Source organism: Strix aluco, chromosome 24 (assembly GCF_031877795.1).
Source record: "Strix aluco isolate bStrAlu1 chromosome 24, bStrAlu1.hap1, whole genome shotgun sequence".
NCBI classification, from domain to species: Eukaryota; Metazoa; Chordata; class Aves; order Strigiformes; family Strigidae; genus Strix; species Strix aluco.
Window position 1 is genome coordinate 6,417,753 of NC_133954.1, and position 20,934 is coordinate 6,438,686.

The 20,934-nt window shown below is 41.8% G+C and overlaps 1 protein-coding gene across 7 annotated transcripts in view; it reads left to right on the plus strand.

Annotated features, from left to right (window-relative positions):
• TLK2 (tousled like kinase 2) overlaps positions 1 to 20,934 on the plus strand; it is a 44,406-nt gene that overhangs the window by 17,350 nt on the left and 6,122 nt on the right. For 5 of the 7 annotated variants that reach the window (XM_074849899.1, XM_074849900.1, XM_074849902.1 and 2 more), the window contains 12 exons: positions 1,490 to 1,657; positions 2,239 to 2,334; positions 5,269 to 5,361; positions 6,830 to 6,940; positions 8,337 to 8,473; positions 9,859 to 10,011; positions 13,562 to 13,628; positions 15,490 to 15,587; positions 15,963 to 16,044; positions 17,724 to 17,815; positions 18,789 to 18,878; positions 19,373 to 19,542. In XM_074849899.1, coding sequence (XP_074706000.1) covers positions 1,490 to 1,657; positions 2,239 to 2,334; positions 5,269 to 5,361; positions 6,830 to 6,940; positions 8,337 to 8,473; positions 9,859 to 10,011; positions 13,562 to 13,628; positions 15,490 to 15,587; positions 15,963 to 16,044; positions 17,724 to 17,815; positions 18,789 to 18,878; positions 19,373 to 19,542 — 1,357 coding nt within the window. The remainder of the gene's footprint in view (positions 1 to 1,489; positions 1,658 to 2,238; positions 2,335 to 5,268; positions 5,362 to 6,829; positions 6,941 to 8,336; positions 8,474 to 9,858; positions 10,012 to 13,561; positions 13,629 to 15,489; positions 15,588 to 15,962; positions 16,045 to 17,723; positions 17,816 to 18,788; positions 18,879 to 19,372; positions 19,543 to 20,934) is intronic. The other 2 variants (XM_074849905.1, XM_074849906.1) reach the window with 2 other exon arrangements.

A 20,934-nucleotide genomic window follows, 5' to 3' on the forward strand; every position in this document is an offset into this window, starting at 1 on the left:
AATGTGACAAGTGGATTCTTCCTTTGGTTTTCTTCTTCTACACTTGTATGTATCGAGTTGGTAAAAGTTTGAACAGAGTATTTTTCATGTGGCGAGCACTGATGTTACAGTTAGTTCCAGCTAGGCCAGTTTGTGTCTGTCCTAATGCGGGTGCTCTTGGTGTTTCTTCTGTTCTTTATTCCTGCAGCTAAACCTGTAATGTTTGCTTGTTTGCGACAAACTATTATGTGCATTTGCAAGATCTGTCAATATCGATGGTGATGGTTTGAGCTAAGCCCCCAAAAATGGGGGGATGAGTGAAAATTGGAGAAGATTGAGTATCTTGCCCATTACAGATGTCAGTATGGTCTAGGAAGAGAGAAGAGTGTTAAAATGTCTCTCACAATGAGACAAACCTCCTCCAAATCTGTGAGTTAATCTATGCTGTACTGGAAGTTTTCTGCAATCAGAACTTGTGGAGGAATTGTAATGGCTTCAGGATGTTACTTCTTGTCTTCAAATCTCTTGACTGCTTTGAATTGCCTTGCTTCTCCTTTGATCAGAAGAATGAGCTGCAGGTCTTCAGATTCTTGTGAGGTCGCTCTCACATACAAGCATTCTTTTGGGGAAGAAAGCACACTCTTGACATTTGTAATGTTAGCCAGAAAATATGCTTCAGGTTGCCATTTAGGTTTTTAAGAAAAACTGAAGCCTGAGACTGTTTACTGCCTATGTGACATGTGCCTGGCCCAGAGTTACAGCTTGGAAGGACTGAGGTGACTATTACCCAGACTGCCAAGTTTTAGCAGTGATGAGCTGACTTTTAAAGCAAGGGCAATGAGATTCTGAGAGCTGTAATCAATGTAGCTCAGATGATTCTTGTTCTTATTGAACCTGGTTCCTGTATCACAGTTGGAAAATGAGTCTACTGCAGGAGAAAGGAGCTGGCCTTTAAGAGATGTAATGCGTCTTTAAAAGGTTTTGGAAATGCATTAGTACTTTGCTTATCTTGCAGGAGATTGGTCCCAGCTGTAATGACAGAAATGAGCTTGCAGTGACATCTGGGTCCTAGACATGGTTAGGTTGCTGACATTTAGCAGTTCTGACTCAATTTACTTCACCAGAATAATGAATGAATCGTGACATTGGCTGTTTTAAAATGATTCCTTAAAAAACGTCAAGTAGTATAATTTTGAATGCACTGACCAAAATTGCAATGCATTAAGATTTTTGGATCTACAACCTATTTTGCAAAGGAAGGGGGTGTGTTAACTGACAAGGAATTCTGTCCTGTGTGTTCATTTGTTACTTTAATTGTTAACTTCATCTACTTTTTGATGTCTGCCATTGGAACAATCACCCCAGGAGTCCTGTTTGAGTTATCAGATCCTCACCACGCTGCCTGCCCATTCCTGAGCTGCTGCTTCGCTGACAACAGTTTTGGCAGAGTCAGAGAATCGCTTTAAAAAAAAAAAAAAAGTTCATTGTATTTTTTTTGACTGTGTTACAGCGGCGAGTGGAGCAGCCGCTGTATGGGGTAGACGGCAGCACAGCAAAGGAACCGCAGGAGGAACACTCTGCTCTGCCAACGCTGATGTCGGTGATGCTGGCGAAGCAGCGGCTAGAGAATGAGCAGCTGGCACAGAGGGGAGGTGGCCTCTGTTTTACTTTTGTCTCGGTGAGCAGCTCCGAAAAGATTTGAATCCTAAGGGATGTTTCTAGTTAAGGGATGGGGAATTTGAAGCTTTTCTGCTCAAAGACAGTGGTTCAAGTGCAGCCTGGTTTATTGATGACCAAGTCTACCATCTTCTGGTAAGTTCATCTTCCTTGTGAAGAGTTCTAGGTCCCAGGCTCTGCTTGTTTATTCAGATGACGTGAGTTTTAAGTTAACGACTCAAAACCTTATGTAGATCAAAATAATAGCGTCTGAGAGGCTAATCTGATAGATGCGAAAAAGCAAAAGAATGAAGTATAGTCTTGCTGTGAGAAGTGTTTGTTTTGGCCTTGCTTAATCTCAGCTGACATGAATTATATTAAGCTTTTAAAAGCTTTGTCTTTTAGCAGGTTGGGCCAGGCTTCTTGAAAGAAACTGACTCTCTTGTTTTACTGACCTAAATCTCTAGAGCATTCTTAAACCTTAATGTGAAAGTATGGTACCCAGGCCATGCTGCGCCTCCCACGTAAAGATAAGTGTGTCTGCATGGGCACGAGTAATCATGCTGAGGAGTATATAACAATACACTAACTTTCTTTTTACAGGCCCAGCAAGGCAGCCCATCTTCTACCGGATCAGGGAACACTGAGCATTCCTGCACTTCCCAAAAACAGATTTCCATCCAGCACAAACAGTCACAGGTATAGCTCACTAGATGATACATCTCTTGGATGTGAGATTGAAGCTTGATGCAGCTTGTCTTCCACGCCAGAGGGTGCCACTTGTAGTAGACATAATGTTTCCAGTGAAAAGAGCCAGTAGCCCCAACTCAGTCTGTAACCACTGATTGAAGTGAATCACTCTGAACTTTGTTCCTTATCCTGTAAAGGATGCTTTCAGTTGCTGCTCCTGGAGTTTGCTCAGTCTGTTACTGAGGCTTTTCTGTGTCAGCACTGTGGGCAGTTCTTCAGCTCTGTGCGAATGTGCTCGGGAGAGGAACACCTGTTTCAGTTCTGTTGTGTCCTGAATGTTCTTCCTCTCTCTGTAAGTGAAGACGTGACGGAAACCTGAGTGATAGTTGTGAATGCCTCTATTCAAGCGCTGGGTCATGGGTGCATCCACACTGTTACAGTACAAATATCCACAGTCTAGCTGAAAGTTCTTTGACCTCTGCAGAGTACACCCACGGAATAGTTTGTCCTGTCAAGGTGGAACATGATGTGTTCCTGACAGTGCTTCTCAGCAACTTCCCTGGCCTGGAGTCAAGAAGAGGAGTATCTCTTTTGACTGTACTGCTGTGGTTTTGGTGCCTTCTAAATTGTTAAGATTCTTCTTGTGGCTTTATGGCAAGATGTACTTTTAGCTGTGTCATCATCTTCTGTTGCTTATAAGGATGTTCAGCTTTATCTGCAATGCACCTTGCTTCTTTCTTCTCCAAGCCCGCTTTTAATCTTTTGATTTTCATCTCTGATTTCTCTGTGACTGATGCTTCCCTTGAGTGATTTTTAAACAATCAGTTTTGTGTCAATCATTTTTCTCACATCAGTCTGTGTCAGATTATTTTATTGCTGGGGGAAGCTCATTCTCCATTTCCCCAGCAGGTGGTACAAGTTCTTTGTACATGAAGGACAGCAATTCTACCTCTGGAGATACGTACTGGCTTAAATCTCTGAGCTCTTTTGCATCACTAGGGTCACATTTGTTGTCGTATCATTAAAATGCTGATCTGTGAAGATCCCTGTTTCTTGCTAGTGCATGGAGAGTTCTTGTGTGAGAATGATGCCATAACTCAAGAACCTGCCAGAGATAACCTTTCAATCTTTGCTGTCCCAACACCCATGCTTAAAATAGTGGTCCCACCTAGAGTGAGCAAGATGGTTTTTATTCTCTCCTGTGCTCAACATACCAACAAGGTCCATCTTCTTTGAAAAGGGCAAGACATTGTCAGAGCATGCTTTCTGCCATTGCTTAGCTTCATGATGTTCTCCAGAGGTTTAGATGTAGCATACACTTAAGGCAAAGAATCCAGGAAGCTGCTTGGCTGCGTAATGAGGACATGTATACATTCTTGTTTTTCCCTTCCAAACCTGCTTGGAGTTGATAGGGTTAAAAAAAAACCTTCCGTGATTTCAAGTTTGAATCATTTCTGGCAATGACAAAAGCAAGACAGCATGAGCATGATTTTCTTAGCATTTTCAGTCAGTGCTTGGGCCCTCCAAGCGCTCTGAGGCAAGGTGAGTTGTGATGAAGTCGCATGTAAGAGCATGCATCCTGAAACATGACTTCATCTGACACAGCGCAAGCATGTCTGTGCGTCTGGCAAAATGACATAACAGTCACTAAAGAAGCTTTCTGCTGCTTGGCTGAGTGGCTGCAGCCTAGGTTTTCAACAGCCAGCCTTCTCGTTGCCTTCAGTGACAAAAACTTTTGTTGCACGTGCTTCCTGCAGGCTGTCAGGAAGCACAAACCAAGTGGAGGCAGGAGTGAGGTGACCTGCCCAGGCCTCCTCTTTGTCTTTTGGGATTTAGGCTCATCTTGCTTGATGTGCAGTGCTGGCAGGTGTTCTTTTTGATCTTTCCCATACTGAGCATATGTAGAGAAGCAACAGTCAGCCAAGTTTGTCTCTTACTTCATGGTGTTAGCTTCCAGGCAAGCCTGAAATTTGGAGAACAGTTATATAACAACTCCACAGGTAAGTCTTTGCTAACTCTTCTCAGAACCAGGGTAGTTGCTTGCTAGCCATAAATGTGAAATCTGTGTATGCAGTCATGGAGAGAGACTCCCTTGTGTTGACTTGGGTATTTTAGATGTTGTGTTCATGCGCATACTGACTTCCCCTTCCCCATCCATTAATGACAGTGCTGAGATGAAAATATTCCTACTGCTAGAGAATATAGTATATGTCTTTTGCCTTCTGTTCCTGGGTGTAACTCTTATTTCACTGGTGAAGGTGTTTGAGATGTGCTGCGCCCCATAAAACTTTTCAAATAGGTTTCACTCAAGAACCAGAAAGCACCTGTTCCTAGTGGGCACTAATACATCAATTTGTCAGAAACAAAGGCTTGTGCCTAATACTCCTGCTGTCAATCTATTGTACTATTTTAAAATGAAGACCTGTGTTTTCTGTCAAGACCACCTTAGAACCCACAGGTGTTGTCTTTTGTCTATCAGGTGATTGTCTGTGCCCATGAAAGATCTCATAAATTTGATATTCCAGCTGAGGGTTGAGATTTGGTGGTTTTCTTCTTAAGCCGTTTTCCTGTACAAGCTATGTTTCACTGCAGGAAGGGACAGTGAATGTCAGAGATCACCGAGGAGTGGGCAGAACTCAATTATAAAAACAAAATTTTCAGAACACACAGGGTATTGTAGCCCTCTATGTGTTACCAGCTTGTGTTCTCCAGAGCAGCTTTGTGCTAGCTGACTGAACCTCCTATGCTGGAGGAGCCCACCATGCAATAAGAAAATGAAGAATGGAGAAAGTTCTTCCCCCGGCTGCTAGAATGCAAGGGATCAGTTCCTTCTTAAGCCTAACTTTTCAGATCAGCGGGGGTTACACTGTGATGTTACGTGCTGACTATCTGAAATATCATCTGTTTTTCTTAAATGTGGTTTATGGTGATTTTTCCCTACAGTCTGACCTCACAATGGAAAAAATATCTGCACTAGAAAACAGTAAGAACTCTGACTTGGAGAAGAAGGAGGGGAGGATAGATGACTTATTAAGAGTAAGTATTTAAAGTGGGACAACCCTTGTAAAAGCTATTTAAAGATACCTAGAACGCATGTGCCAGCTAGGCTGCAGAGCAGGATTTTGTATACTGTTTCTAGAACCAACACTCATAAGGTAAAACAAATCCGGTTATCCCTTACTTGCAAGATAATTGTCTGGCTTGTAGATACTCTGTTTGGGCCTGCTGGAATCCACAAGCAGTGTAGCAGTGACTGTGGCTCTACAGTGCAGAGCCGTCGTAGCTCAGGTGTTTGTGTCCTCAGCAGTGTTGTTGGCCTTTCTTTGATCTGTTGCACGCTTGTGTATTTTGCTAGCTAACCTAAGATGTTTCTTTGCAGAATTATTCCCCTCTTCTAAGTACTGAGGAGCTGACTCTGCTTTTTGTTTAGCAGCATGTTCAGTAGCCTCTCAGTAGACAGGGCAGTTGTATTCTGAAATGCTCGTTCATGAGAGTCGGTGACACATATAGAGATGAGGAGAACATCTTTTGGTCAAACAAAAAGGATAAAGCTTCTCTTAACTCATTAGTATTCTTCAGTAAAAGATAAATACGTTTAAATCAAGGACCTTGTCTTAATGGAGGAGTTCTAATTGACTTAGCTTTCATCAGCTGGAGAGGCGAGGCATCTCTTGTGAAGTGTTGAAAAGGATTAGAAAACATTAAAGGGAGAAGAGGGAAGGCTCTCTGTGTTTGTGTGTGTTTGGTCTCAGCACCTAAAAATGCTAAGACGGGCTTGTAGAGACATACACAGTGGCACATGTGGGTTTGTGGAAAACAATCCATGAGCAGGAAATAGATTTTCTTTTTTTTTTTTAACTGTTCACTGTTTAATCAGAAGCCAGGCTATTGGTTGGAAGGGGGATGGTTAAGTTTAACTTTTTATCAATGAAAACAGTCGCACATAAAATACTGCTGTACGCTGTGGTGGTGTTAAAAACAGCAGCTGTTGCTGGGAGCAGTCTGTATGGCAGGGCTGATGGATAGTAACTCGAACAAGAACTTAATTGAAAGTGCAGAGGGAGTTACCCCATCCTTTTCCTCTGCCAGTATTGTGGCTAAAGAGGGAGGATAGTCCAGGGATGACTAAGCTGTTTTGAGACTTGGTAGCTGTGGCAAGGTCTTAAATGTTCAAAAAAAAAAAAAAAAAAAAGCCTTGTGCTTGTGTTTCTTTGTACCTTAGTTCCTTACATGTAAACCAGGATAACAGCACTTCCCTGTTCTAGAGGGGTATTAAGATTTGAGTGGGTTAAGAATTGAAGAGCTTGGCTTAGATGTTTTGTTAAGAGGAACCTGGTCGGGTTTGGGGTTTTTTTTTTTTTTTTTTTTTTTTTTTAATCCTGCTGGTTTGCTTACTTTAATCTGATCCTTAGAGCTACCTGGAGAACCTTCTTCCTAGGCAATGCTTAGTTTGGCTCTTTGAATGGTTTAAAGTTAAAGGCTTTTCTTCTCTGTTCGCTTTTAGGCCAACTGCGATTTGAGACGGCAGATAGATGAACAGCAAAAGATGCTGGAGAAGTACAAGGAGCGGTTGAATAGATGTGTAACGATGAGCAAGAAGCTTCTTATAGAAAAGGTGAACAGGGAACTTTCCACATCTCTGCAGTCACAGTTCATGTCCTTGAAAACTTCTCTGTTGTCTTTTGAGCAGTGAAAACCTGTCCCTGTTGCTTTAGTGGTAAAAGACAACGGGAATTCTGTCTTGAATTATTTCCCTGCGAATAGGAACGTAATCCTAAGACTGAAATGGTTCAGAATGTTTTGGTTTCTTTGGTACTTTTCACAGTCCCAAAGTGTGTGATCTCCCTTGCTTAAATGGAATAGCCTGGGCTCTAAATGCAGCAGGCATTACTTGATTTGGAAACTCGTATGCCTGAAAAGCAACATTGTCCAGCTATGGCAATGCAAGAGCAGCACCCCATTGTGCCCTGAAATTGCCAGATATGCTCTGTGACATGGGCAAGTGATTTAGACCTTTCCTTCTTTCACGTGGCAAAGTTGGAGGTCGTTGCTTTGTGTAATGCTCAAAACAGCACATTAAAGACACTGGGGAAAGTGCCAGGCTGCTGTTTACCAGCGTCCAACTTGCTTCAGTGTTGACAGATTTCCTGATGGTTAAACAATGTGGGGGTCTGATTGCTCTTTCACCTGTTGGCCAATTCCATCTATTGTTTGTGGGCACTGGATGGGCAAAACTACCAGGGTGCTGGCCAGTACATGCAGTCTGTTTGAGCTGACTTTGTCACAGAGCTGATTGTTCTTGGCTGAATGGGACTCCCCTTTCTGGGAGGATTTGTAACTCTGGGCTAGGCATTAGGCAGACCTGGCATTTGGATAGGTGGTGTGTAGCTCCAGGGAAGAGCTTTGCTGGTTCATCTTTAATCCTAACTGACTGAAACTTTGCTGCTCTCATCTCAGGCCTTGGAAGTTTCCTCTTACTTAACAGAAACACCCTGTGACAGACACCACCACCAGTTTTTATGCATGTTGGTGACCTAACTGAGATTGTGTCACTTCTGGAAGTGGTGCAAGTCTAGAACTGAGCTGGCTGATCACTGTTATCTTAGTCTTAACAGTAATTCAGGGTGCATTTTCTTCCTTTGTCTCCTGTTTGAGTGAATAAGGGCCTGATCAGAGCCATGTCTGGGGTCAAGCTCAGCTACTGATACAAAGGGAAAGTTCTAATCCTACTGCTAGACTGATTTCAACTGATGATAGAATGGGTGACCTGCCCAAGCAGTAATGGGGGAGGAAAGGTGAGGCTGAAATGGCAGAAAGGAGGCAAACAAACGCCCGTCAGACCAGAGTGAAGCACCAGTAATAATGTGATCAGTGGTTTTCAGCTGGGTTTCAGATCGGCAGTACTGAAACAATGGAAAGTGGTAAGAATTGGTAGTGATTTAAAACACAGCACAGCTCGTAGCTGCTAATTTATGGTTTATATTTTTACATGTGTTTTATTTTGCTTTCAGTCAAAACAGGAGAAGATGGCATGCAGAGATAAGAGCATGCAGGATCGATTGAGGCTAGGTCACTTCACTACGGTGCGGCATGGGGCGTCTTTCACCGAGCAGTGGACAGATGGCTACGCCTTCCAGAACCTCATCAAGTGAGGACAGAGTTGTCTTTAAGTTCAGAGGCAGAGACTGAAAAACTGAGCAGTTGTGTGTGATGTCTTGCATGTCAAAATGTGAGAATGGTGCGACTGATGCATGAAAGGATCAGTCAGGAACTCAGCTGCTGACAATGGGGAACGTTTTTGCATTGAAGTGAGAAATATGTTTCCACTTAAACCTCCGGAGACTTGAACTGGAATCAAATCGTTTGAGTTGGCCTCTGGGTTGGAAAGCAGTAGGCTGCCCAGTTGGATATTCTGAGTGCACCTACCTGGCTGCGCAGTGCTCAGAGTGGAGGGCTGGACCAAGTCCTCACGTGTATCATGAGTCAGTCAATTGGATTTGCATACCTGCATATTTTAGTCAAGGAAGGTTAATTAGCTGCTTTTTTTTTTTTAAAGTAGAAAGTAGAGAAGCTTAAAAGAGAAATCCATACTATTTAACTTTTTTTTGCCTCCTGGTAACAGTGATCAAAGGGGCTGCAGAAACCTGGAAATGAAGATCAGAGACCCTTTTATGCAGCATGTTAATGGAAATATCCAGTCAATTCCCACCTGGCCTAGACCTTTAAGTAGGACTTGGCAAATTAATTGCATTAGAGAGAGCTGTGTGTGATCCTTTAAAATCATATCACTTCTCTGTAGTCTTGATAGGGAGGTGCAGCTCTTGTTAGGCACAGATTAAGAACTTTATAATTCTTCCTTAGTTTGTGCTGTAAGACATGGAAGAAATACTTATGGAATATTTACCTGCAGTCTTAGTCTTATAAGTGAATTAAGTATGTAAATGCTCATTTAGCCTTGAAATTTCAAGAGTGCTTTTTATCACTGTAAAGTGTTTTAAGATAGTCTTTTTATCTCGGAGGAGAGACTGTTTTCTTAGTGACATTGGGAATGGTGTTGGTTATATTTCAGGGAACTAAGGATAGTTTAAGTGTACCATTGAAGTATAAAGATTCTTTCTCAGACAGTGCCAGACTTCAGGAATAGTTTTAACAGGAAAGTCTGATATTTAGAACAGAGCCTTCTAGGAAAAAGTGTGTGGAAAGTTAGAGACTTACCATGGATCCCTGAGTTTTCCGTGAGGTTAGCAGCTCCTTGGTTTTGGATATCCTCTGCATGAATAAAACCTTTCACTTACTGAAAGGTTTCTGTGGGCCAGGAAAAGAATCCCCTTTTATGTAAAAATACCTTTAAAAATCTGAGTCATAATGTTTGGCACATCCCCCTTTTCTGTACAAAAATATTTTGTTACTAATCTTACAAGTACAACTGATCTGAAATTCATTGCTCCAATCTGTTAAGAACAGATGCTGAAGACAACCACGTACATACCATTAGTTATCTGCTTCATGCTTTTTCTACTCTCTTCTTTCCAGGCAACAGGAAAGGATAAATTCCCAGCGGGAAGAAATAGAAAGACAACGAAAAATGTTAGCAAAACGGAAGCCACCTGCAATGGGACAGACCCCTCCTGCAAGCAATGAGCAGAAGCAGCGCAAGAACAAGACCAATGGAGCAGAAAATGAAACGTAGGTTACGTGGCCTTCTTGGTGCATTGCAAAGCTGCATGCTTTGATTAGAGCACAAAATATCTACTGGGAAATGGAATCTTGCCCTTGCCTCTAGGCTTCACTCCATGCACAAATGAGTATTGTGGAATTAGCCTGGCATTCAGCAACATCTGGCTGCAGTTCTAAATAGTTTTCATTGGAGTAAAACAAGGATCATTGCTGAGTCCAGACTTTGTATGAGCTTAACTCTTTTTGAATGCAGTAACTTTTTCAGTATTCCCGTTGCATCAGGTTTGAAAAGTGGTGTCTTAGTGTTGCAACTTCAGAATGATTTTGGTATCACTTGTGTGATATGTGGTGCTTTTTTTTTAAGGAAAAAAAATTACACACATTTAGAAACCTTTATTTCCATGTACTTTCTGGTGAGGCTTTTCAAACAAATAATTTGGTATACCAAAGAAAAAAGATGCTCTCTATAAAGACAGTGCATTAAGCATTGACCTGTATCTCCAAAGCAGTCCTTCACAGATGGCTGAGTCAGGGAGATGGAAAGGTAGTTGAAGTGATACTCTTTACAGAAGATTTTTTTTTTTCCTAACTCTTTTGAAGTTACTGATGCTTCAAGAGTCCTGATGCTGTTAGAGAGGAAAGCTGTGTCTCACAAGAAATTTAGAACATTATTTTTTGGGGAGTTTTTGTGAGTTGGAAATACATTAAGTCAGAGACGTTCCCCAACCTTCTACCAGTTTCCTTTACAGGCTTCATTTTATTGCTGTTGGCTAATACCATAACTCTCAGTGACACTTTTCTTTTTGCACTACTACATCTACTGGGCATGGCTTGACCTCAGAGTTCCTGGATCCTTTTGAATTCTTGGTCTTGACCTTTAAAAGTGCATGTGAAGCAAAAGCTCCCACCGCCTTTTGCAGTCACAGCAGAGATGGCACACTCTGGGTGAATTGTGATATTCAGGGTGCTCTCAGCAACCAGGGCTGTGCCCCCAGATAGGATGCTGGTGCCTGCAGATCAGGTGTATTGTATTGGAGGGCACCATGTGCTTTCTGCAAATAAATAGCTTGAATAGAGACATTTGCCCTTGTTCTGGCCAAGTGAGCTTAAGAAGAACTAATGTCTGTGATATCTAGTGAGCTTCTGCCTGTGTTGTGAGCCTGCCTTGAGGTAATCTGGCTTTACCTGGGTTTGCTAGTAAGGCTTTTTGTGCTACCAGGTCTTTTTCTCTGTGTTTCTTGCTGGTTTGTCATTCTTCACTGATATATTTCAGGGTTTTATCTTTGTGGTTTAGAAGAGCTTCTTGTGGCATTCTTGATAAAAACTGCTTGCCAGTGTATGGATGTGGTTCATGTGGAGTGTTTTAGCTTATGAAAACATTGTTTTTGCAAGTCAGCTGAAGCAACTGTACTGACTGACTGTTTGCTTAATCATTAGTTATCCTGTAAATGCATTTGTTGGATCGCTGTGTGTCAGGTACAGAATTTTATGATTTTTTTGCAGGGAGGTTTTTTTCCTTGTGGAATTCTTACAGAGGCTGTCTTTAAGCAAGTTGAATATAAATGTTTCTGAAAGTTGAATGAGGAGCAGACAGCCAAATTCCTTCATTTAGTTTTTGGTTCCTCTTTGGTTCATGGCTGTTGCTGTGTCCTAAAAAGGAGAGGAAGGTCCCATGATGCGAACTTAAACATGTGCTCTCCTGAAACTAGTTTCTAGCCTGTGAATGACAGAAAGATTTTCATTCAGGAAGATTAATCTGCTGAGGCTTTTTGAGGTTTGTAAGGGCAGCTTGGGCAGCCTTAGAGTCTTCAGCTGCACTAGAAGTAGTGTATTTCAAGCATGCATCTGTGAAACAGAGCAGTGTTTGTGTTAGAGCCCCCTTGATTTTTGTAATGCTTGCTGCTAACAGGCAGCTATTTTGGGCAGCCTTAGCCTGGTGGTACTCATTACATTTCTTGCTTAACGAGTAGACTGTTGGTGTTCAGCCCTGTATTTCATTTGTGCACACGAATATGTAGAAAGCTTGTTGCTGCTTTATTCAATTGTCTTTTTATTCCTTATACAGAAACACCAGCCAAAAACCTAAATTTTAGGGACAGTCTTTTATATTAGCTGAATCTTAATAAAATTCAGGCTGTCAGGGGGAGGGTGGGGGATGTGTGAATTAACATGCTTTTATATGGAATGAGACAACATGTAAACATCTATCGTACTAGCTGTGCTTTGTATGTATCTTTAATTTGTAATAAGCAGTTCCTTATGGTTGAGATTCTTTCAAAGGGAACTTGGCATGTGAGTTTTGCATTAAATTTATCAACTAACAACTGCTTTAGCACTTATTTCAGCTATGTGGACCCTCTGTGTTACCAACAGTGAAGAGGAATTGGGGCATTTCAAGATGAGCACTTAATCAGCTAAATACTACCTCCTCTCAAGTTACTGTACAGTGAGCCAAGGTCCCACAGCCTGGTGCAGACACAGGACTCGCTCCCCTGTTGAAACTAATTGTGGTATTGATGCTGTGGAGACCTCATACACCACCCTTTGTACTAAGTACTGTGCAGAGCATAACTGCTGCGACAGGAATCCTCCTGGGATACGCTTTGAACTCAATTTAGGTTCAAAAAAGATATGTATATGCTGTCACGTGCATATCTTATTTACAAAGTAAACAGATGCAGTTGATAGGGCTTCGCAGCTTTATGTTCACATGTGTGATGTTTTTACTAAACTCCTTGTTGGTAGTAGTGAGAAAATTAATACAGCGGTTCATTTTTCTAACCTTAAAGATCTCAGCACATCATTACATTTTGCAAGTGATGGGATCTGTCACTATTTTAGTGTTTTGCCTCCGTTCTACATGGCACACTTTAGCTATAAAAACATCAAAAACATTATGAAACTTTTTTTTGACCAGCCACCTAGGATGGAAACTCTGTACATTGTTTACCATCAGGAAAATGGGGATTATTCCACTTACCCCATTGCTTCTCCTAACTACACAGGAGGTCAGAGATATGGTCAGGTGAAGTAACTTTCCCAAGGTTTCCCTGGAAGCCACTTCAAAGAGCCTGAAACAGGAAAAAGTTCTGAATCCAGGTTGTTGCTCTGTTTGGTTCTGTGGCCAGGTGTACTGCTAGTCCCGGAGTGAATAGCAGGGTTGAATTATCCAGCTTTTATGACAAAGAAAAATTTGAAAATGAGTCAGTAAAGAAAACTTTAAACTTAAAAATAAGATATAGAATACTTGTGCTTCAGTGTTCTGCATTTAGTTTATAGTTTAGCTTTCTTTGTTAAAAGTCAGTCACTAGCCTAAATAGGTGTTACGAGGGACTTGGATTTGAAATTAATATGTGCTTTATCAAGGCTTAAGCTTTTGGTCTCCTTTAGATTGATTATTTTAAAAAAATAGATTACAGAGTTTACCTACAATATTTTCTGCCAACTGTTGACATACTCTGCGTAGTTGTCACTTCCAGTGGCGATGTGTATTCTGCAGACTGTTCACTTCATCACAGGCACTGAAACCTAACACACTGGATCTGTCTCTTCTCCGCAGGTTAACGTTAGCAGAGTACCATGAACAGGAAGAAATCTTCAAACTCCGACTAGGTCATCTTAAAAAGGTAAGAACTAACTGAAGAAAAGGCTTTTAGGTGGGCTTTTGAGTAGAGATCACTACTGTTTGTTTGATAATTGAGAGGTTTTTTTGTTGCTTGAAAGGGATGGCCAGGATTTTGTAATAATTTTTTTCCAGGGCAGTGGTATTCAGGAAGGATATTCTTTGCTTCAGTAGATAGATTTCTGTGTCCTTACTGTTATGATTTCATGCAGGGAGCTCCACTGTTTTGATGCATCTTATTCTGTCACTGTGACCTGCCTAGTGCTGGGCTCTGTACGTGTCTGATATGTGGGAACATGAAGGAATGGACCAAGGGAAGAAAATGACAAGAAGAAAAACTGCAGCCGTCATTGACTTTCCCATTTCTTTGCAATATTGAGTAACCAGCATTATCAGTAACAGTCCAATAAAATCTCTTGGGCTTTTGGAAACTAGTACTGCTTAGGTAGTTGTAATGCACATGTGTTTCCAAGTACATTGGCTTCAGTAGGAACTGTACCTGCAAGTGAGGTGATATTTAGATAAGCTGTTGGTTACCTTTAAGGTGATTGCAATAACCTATAAATAAGTTTGCTGGGACACTTCAACAGATGAAGTACTGAAAAAAAAAAAATAGATGTCTTCTGCCATTTCCTGGTTAGCTGTGATCCCTGCTAAGGCCAAAGAGTTTTCTTTCCCCTATGAAACAAAGAGGAAGCGTGCAAACGCGTTGCTGGAGTCCCCCTTCTTTTCTCAGGTGGTGCCTGAGCTCTACACTTAGTTTTTTCCTGTAACCTTGACACACAAGTTAAATGCAAAGCCTCATTAATGCTCCTGTACTCCTTGTTATTTTCAGTGGCAAGGGAAAGTGAATGCACACATGGAATCCGCTGGCACTCTGCCCATTGTGTTTTATTGACCTGGGAGCAAAGATAAGTGATATGGGCAGGAGTATGCTAAAGGCATGCTTGCCCTACAGGTTCCACATTGCTAGAGTGGATTAATTGCGGGTCCATCTATGCTGGCATGTAGTGTGCCACCCTGGAACAGAGGAATCCATGTGGAAATGGACCTTAATGGAAAATGAAGTAATGTTCTGGGATCGTGGCATTGTCTGAAGCTGTGCTTATCCTTCTCCACTTTTGGAAACTGGCTCATTCTTTATGCCTAAAAATAGAACAAGTTGAGAAGGGAAGGAACAGAGTCACAAGACAAATGGGTAACTATGTCCCTTGAGTCATATATACCAAATAGTACTGCTGAAGGCGCACGTTTTAATTGAGGTTTGCAACGCTGTCCACAGTGATGTGAATTCTGGTGTCGTGGCTGAGGGTACTAGAACTTCCAACTCTACAAACAGTGTATCAGAACTTCCACATGGCACTAAATTACACTCTGACCTGTTCTACCGCTAATAGGGCCCAATGTTGTCCTTTGACATTCTCCATCCTCTCCAGGTGCTGCCCCATCCCCATGTGGCATCATGGTACCCCTGTTCCTTACTTCTGAGGGCTGTCCTCTTTCTCTTGTCCCAGCAGAGGCTGAGTTCCCACAAAAACAGCTGCATAGCACTTAATCAGGGAAGGAGCAGGACCAGAGCAACAACGCTTCTCAATTACAGAAAATGTTAAAAACAAGAAGGCATAAAGATATGTCTGCTCCTGTCTGTGTGTAGGTGTAAGTGAAACTGCCCAGTCAGTTTTCATTCCTGTCACCTTCCACATGACTCTTAGTTGACTATGACCATCTCTAATCTCCCAAACAAGCTATTTTCCAGCTGTGAAGAAGTTACTGGTATTACATTTGTGTTGCTGCAGATCAGGCGAAAATTCTAACTGCGTTATCTTAACAGTGTTGTGTTTTCCTTTTGGTTTTCCCTTGTGCAGGAAGAAGCAGAGATCCAGGCAGAGTTGGAACGGCTAGAGAGGGTTAGAAATCTACATATCAGGGAATTGAAAAGGATACACAATGAAGATAATTCACAGTAAGCACGTGGGATTCAGGGACAAGAATGTATAACAAATTTTCATTTGTCCCCTTCATAATGGGAAATGCTTCATCTTTTTTAAATTGGTGTTACAACTTAAGATGTCACTTGACTGTGGGGATGGCACAGTGGTATAACTTGAAGTTCATGCAAGACAAAGGCTTCCAAGTGCATCGAAGGGTACCATTATATAGTGTTTCATCAGTGCAAAGTGATCAAACAGTATCAAACCTATCAGTCATTAACACAGTTCTAATATTTTTCTGTCTTAATGTAAAAGTGTTGTTTCTAAGCTGTGTAGTAGCTGTAATTTATTGTGCAGTAGATTGCATTATTGCTGTCAGTGTTCTTAAACTGTGTCTTTCTTGCCAGATTTAAAGACCATCCAACGCTAAATGATAGGTATTTGTTGCTACATCTTCTGGGTAGAGGCGGCTTCAGTGAAGTATATAAGGTAAATTTGAAGTGGCAGTCTGTGGTGTAATCTGAATCTGCAGTGAAATATTGCAGTAAGCAGAATTTTTACACTTGTTTTCTCAATGGTGTGTGTGGTTCTGGAGGGAAGAAGGGAGGACAAAGCACATGTTGCATCTGGCTTGCATTAGACAGCAGGCTTGAGCTTTTTAGGTTCTGCCCTTGTCCTCAGAGGTCAGGTTTCCTGCAAAAGTATGTTTCAAGAAAATGTTGCACCAAGTCTGCAAGTTTTGTCACGATGGAGAAGCAAACGGCTTGTTTCTTCAAGTGCTACACACAAATACCTCAAGTAGCGAAGTTTTGTTGAGCATGGCATAGCAAGTCTGAACCTCACTGTAAATAAGAGAAAATAGCTCCAGTAATAAGAGCAAAGCCTTCATTTCCTGGGGGTAGAAGGCTTTTTTCTTGTGTCTTCATTTTACACTCTGAAGTAGCACAATTTTACACTCTGGGCGTGTGTGTGTGTAGTCTTGGGACTTCCTTGGAACTGAGGATTACTTGTGTGTCAGCACTCCTGCGTGGCCAAGACCTGTGATACTTTGGTGCTTGCTATTTGGCTATTACGCCTAAAGCCTTTCCAGTTCTAAACACTCCCCATCTGTACCTAGTAGTTCTTAATTCATGTTGAATTTGGCTAGAATGAAAATAACTATGTCAACGCAAATATTGGAAACTTCACAGTGATTTATTATTTTGATGCAGTACAACAATAGATATCTAAACCAGGGGGCTGGACTGCTCAGGTAGTGAAAAAAGAGAGTGATCTGCATGTAAGTACTCTGAATTGCTCTTTGGAGGCTTTCTAAGTAGAAAGCCTTGGCTCCACAGGTGAAAGCAAGAGGGTATGAATGCTTCATACCTGAGTGAGTTTGAGTTGTAACTATGTTATTAAAACAAAGAAATGTGTAGCCCTTCTTCTCCAGGGTCTTGGCCAGTCTGTTAAGCATTAGGAGTTAAGTATACGACTTTAGAGATGGACACAGTTTATCCTTGTCTGCTTACAATAAGATTTTGCCCCTCCTATAAGTTACTAGCTGTTGCTGCTCTCAGACAAGGTAAAAGATTTCTGTGTTTCTCCAAGAGCGCAATTGCAGTCCGTTCTTTAAAGACTGCCTAAACAGCAAGAAACTGGAGGGAAAAATACAGCAAAGATTTATGCAGTTCTGCCATTGAATTCTTCAGCTTCTAAATAAGCTGAAACATTATGCTCCAGGACAGAGAGCTGAGCTGCCCATGTGAAACAACGTATTGAGAATCCTCTGTATGTTTTGGGGTTTTTTTTAACTGAGTGTAGAAAACGAGTTAGGTGGCTTGGAGGAATAACAACAGGGTCTTTCCCCATGTGATTAACTGTCTATATTTTGGTAATGTGGCCTTTCTGATCCCACTGTAGCTCTGGTGGTAAAATGTCAGAATAAATGCGGCGCTAGTTAGAGCCCATGAGAAGGTCAGATCAAAGCGCAGAATATTCAATTGTTTTCAGAGTTGCTTGGTTTCATTAGTGAAACTAATTACATCAAAATGCGGGTTTGCTCTTCACTCAGTATGTTGTAATGCTTATTTCCTGGGTGGGGATATTGGTTTGTTAGAGCTTGTCTGCTTTTGCAGTATTAACTTGAAGTTGTGATTCCTACTGATTTTCAGCTCTTCTCTCTGCAGGCATTTGATTTAACAGAACAGAGATATGTAGCTGTGAAAATACACCAGTTAAATAAAAACTGGAGAGATGAGAAGAAAGAAAACTATCACAAGTAAGTAAGGCTGTAAAACAGACAGCCGTGTTTCCAAACTCCTCCTGTATTTAGTTATCCAGTGTCTGCGAACAGGCTGCCGTGTTTTTCCTGTGTTTTGCCACATTTCAAAAGCCACTTTCTGTCCCAGTAGCTACTTGTAAAAGTTAAGGTCAGATTAGAAATGTTTTAAACCTGTGCATGCAGCGCACACACACATGGTTTTGTGTAAGCACTAGGGCCCAAGGTTTTGAGGCACCAGTAGTGCTCTGTGAAGAAGACGTTAAAGTGGCTTCTCCTCTCTGAAATGTCTAAACTCTGCTTTTGTGGGAAAAAGTTGGTCATGCCCATCTTCCAGGTACACACCTGCATTTTGCTCCCTGAAAGCCTTCCCCTTCTCTTTGTTTCCTAGAATACTTAATCCTGTCACAGATGATTAGGACTGTAAGTATGTCATGGCCTAGAAGGGAGGTATAGGAAGCTTTCTGGTGTTGGTAACACTTGCTCCCTAATGCCATGGTTTAGATAAACTCTGCAGAATGGCAGCCAAGCCTTCTCGACAGAGCTTCAAAGGTAAAGCTGTGATCTTAATTCCCCAGCAGGTCACTGGGACAAACTAAGCTGAATGTGCAGCCTAGAAGTTGGGCTGTTGAGCATCATGGAATTTTTCTAGAACTTGCTGATTTTGGTATTCAGCTATCTTGGATCCCCTAACGATTTATTTTATGAGGTTATTCTGTTTTGGCAAGCAGTACCATTAATCAAGATTAGTTATTTTGTAGTATTGCCAGCATTGGAGATGCACTCAGATTCTGTGGTTCTCAAGAACTGTTCTGCACAGTTCCTCATTTGCTTGCCTTTCCTTAAGCTGTCTGATTAATGTGCATGGGTTTGATTGAAGTTGGACTGCTGTGTGGTATGTCTGGGTTCGCTATCTGCAGAACTTAGAATTAAGTCACTTGTATGACTAATGCTCAGACTTTCCTATTTTCAGACATGCGTGTAGAGAGTACAGAATTCACAAAGAACTGGATCATCCTCGAATAGTTAAGCTATATGACTACTTTTCGCTGGATACTGACTCGTAAGTTATGTTGCTGTGTCCTTTTGACTTGGTTTGACCCATTCACTACAGACCAAGCGTTTGTTCTCTTAAAACTTTACAGGAGAGTCCAGAGAATGCCCATACCAATGTTACAGACTGTACTGCAGAGATACCTGAGGCGGTTTCAACATATGTTGGTTTTCTAGAGATGCCACCTCACAAACCAGTATGCTGTATTATGTCAAGTGTGGTGTTTTACTAGTAAATCCTACTCTTTGTTGGCCTGGGCAAATGCCCCAGCTGATACAGCTTTCTGCTTCTGGATCTACTTAATGGGGGATCTCTGACCTTTGTACTGTTGAGCGTTGAGGTCTGTGCCTCCTGGAAGCTTATTTTTAGAAAGGGATTAATAGGCTGGAGAACTCTTAATTTAATATATTGACCAAATAGGTGAGTCTTACAGACAAGCAATAACAAAGTGTTCTGATTTCTATCAGGTGCCTTAATTACAACAACTACTGTTTTGCCTTCAGGTTTTGTACAGTGTTAGAATACTGTGAGGGAAATGATCTGGACTTCTACCTGAAACAGCACAAGTTAATGTCGGAGAAAGAGGCGCGATCCATTATCATGCAGATTGTGAATGCTTTAAAGTACTTAAATGAAATCAAACCTCCCATCATACACTATGACCTTAAACCAGGTATGCTGTGCTGCTAGCTGACTGCTTAAGGATGCTAACTAAAGGTAATGGGTTGTAAGTAACATGGGGAAGTTTACTTTGGTCAGACAGCGAAAAGGAGACAGGGCTGTCTGGGAAAACTAGCTTGCAACAAGAAAAAAACTTAAATGTGTAGAACATGCTGAGAAAAGGGTATTGTCTCTCAGAATTGCAACATAAAACAAGGAAGTGACATTCCAGAAAAAGTAGCCTCCTTGTTCAGAATGAGCCCTTGAACCACCAAGTGTCTGTTTGGTTTCTTAATGTCCTGCTTGTATTCTGCTGTTGAGAGCTTCTGTTATTGCTTCATAAAGGTTCCCATAATTACTGGTGTGTTTCATGTTCCCATTCTTCTGGCTTATTCTTTCTGTAATCATCTGCCTGAAAATTTGATGGCAGAAGCTAACTTGGAAGTGTTTGGTTTTTCACATCATGTGGCAGCTCACAAAGCTGAGGATACACAGTCAAACTGCTCAGGTCTGCCTTTGAATTCAGTAGCATCTGCCATGTAGAAGGTCCTCTCCAAATGTTGTTGCAGATTTCCCTTTACCACTGGGCAGAGTCACGAGGGGAAAAAATGGAAGTGCTTTCTTTTGGGGTGATGCCTCTTGGATACATAGCTTTTTTCTTTTCCTAGTCCAGTAAACTTGAGCCATCTCTTTGGGCAGTTCTCCCTGGCTTGTCTCCCTGTACTGGTGGCACTTCATCAGCATTGTGTAACTGGTATGTGATGTGGTTTATTGCATCAGCACGAGGAATCTGTACGGGAGGTGGTGCTGTTGCACTAGTTCTAGTGACCCTGTTTCTTCCCCCAGCTGCCGACTGTTTTCATGTTGTCTGAGCATGTTGCAGAGCTCTGCCTACAGTTGTCTAAAGCTCTGATTCATCCACTGCCATCACGCACGATTTTGCTGCTTTATTGTAGGCTTTGAGAAAAACAGTGATGATCTGACTTCTTGATCGTTGATGGATTTGTAAAAGATTCTTGCCTAAGCAGTAATTGTCCTTTTTGAGCTTAGAAAGCCACTGGGGAGCACTGCCAGGAAGGAGAGAGTTTCTGGCTTGTTGAGAGGCCAGGGCAAGTCAGGACTTCTGGGCAGAATGAGTCATAACTGTGTATGTGTACTTCCCTGCTTAATCCTCCTTTTTGACCTGCCCTTCCAACGGGACCTTTGGGAGGGGTCAAAACAGCATGGGCATCAAGCTCGTTTGGCTCAGAGGGCTCAGAATCTGGAGGCTCCGAGTAACGTCGGGCCACTGGGTCATTCAAGGAGGGGCAGATCAGTTCTAGCACTTGGTGGGAGCTGAGTTGCCTCTGGAGCTCAGGGTATTGAGTGTTAAAACATCTGCTGCAGCTCATTGTGTAGGTTCCTT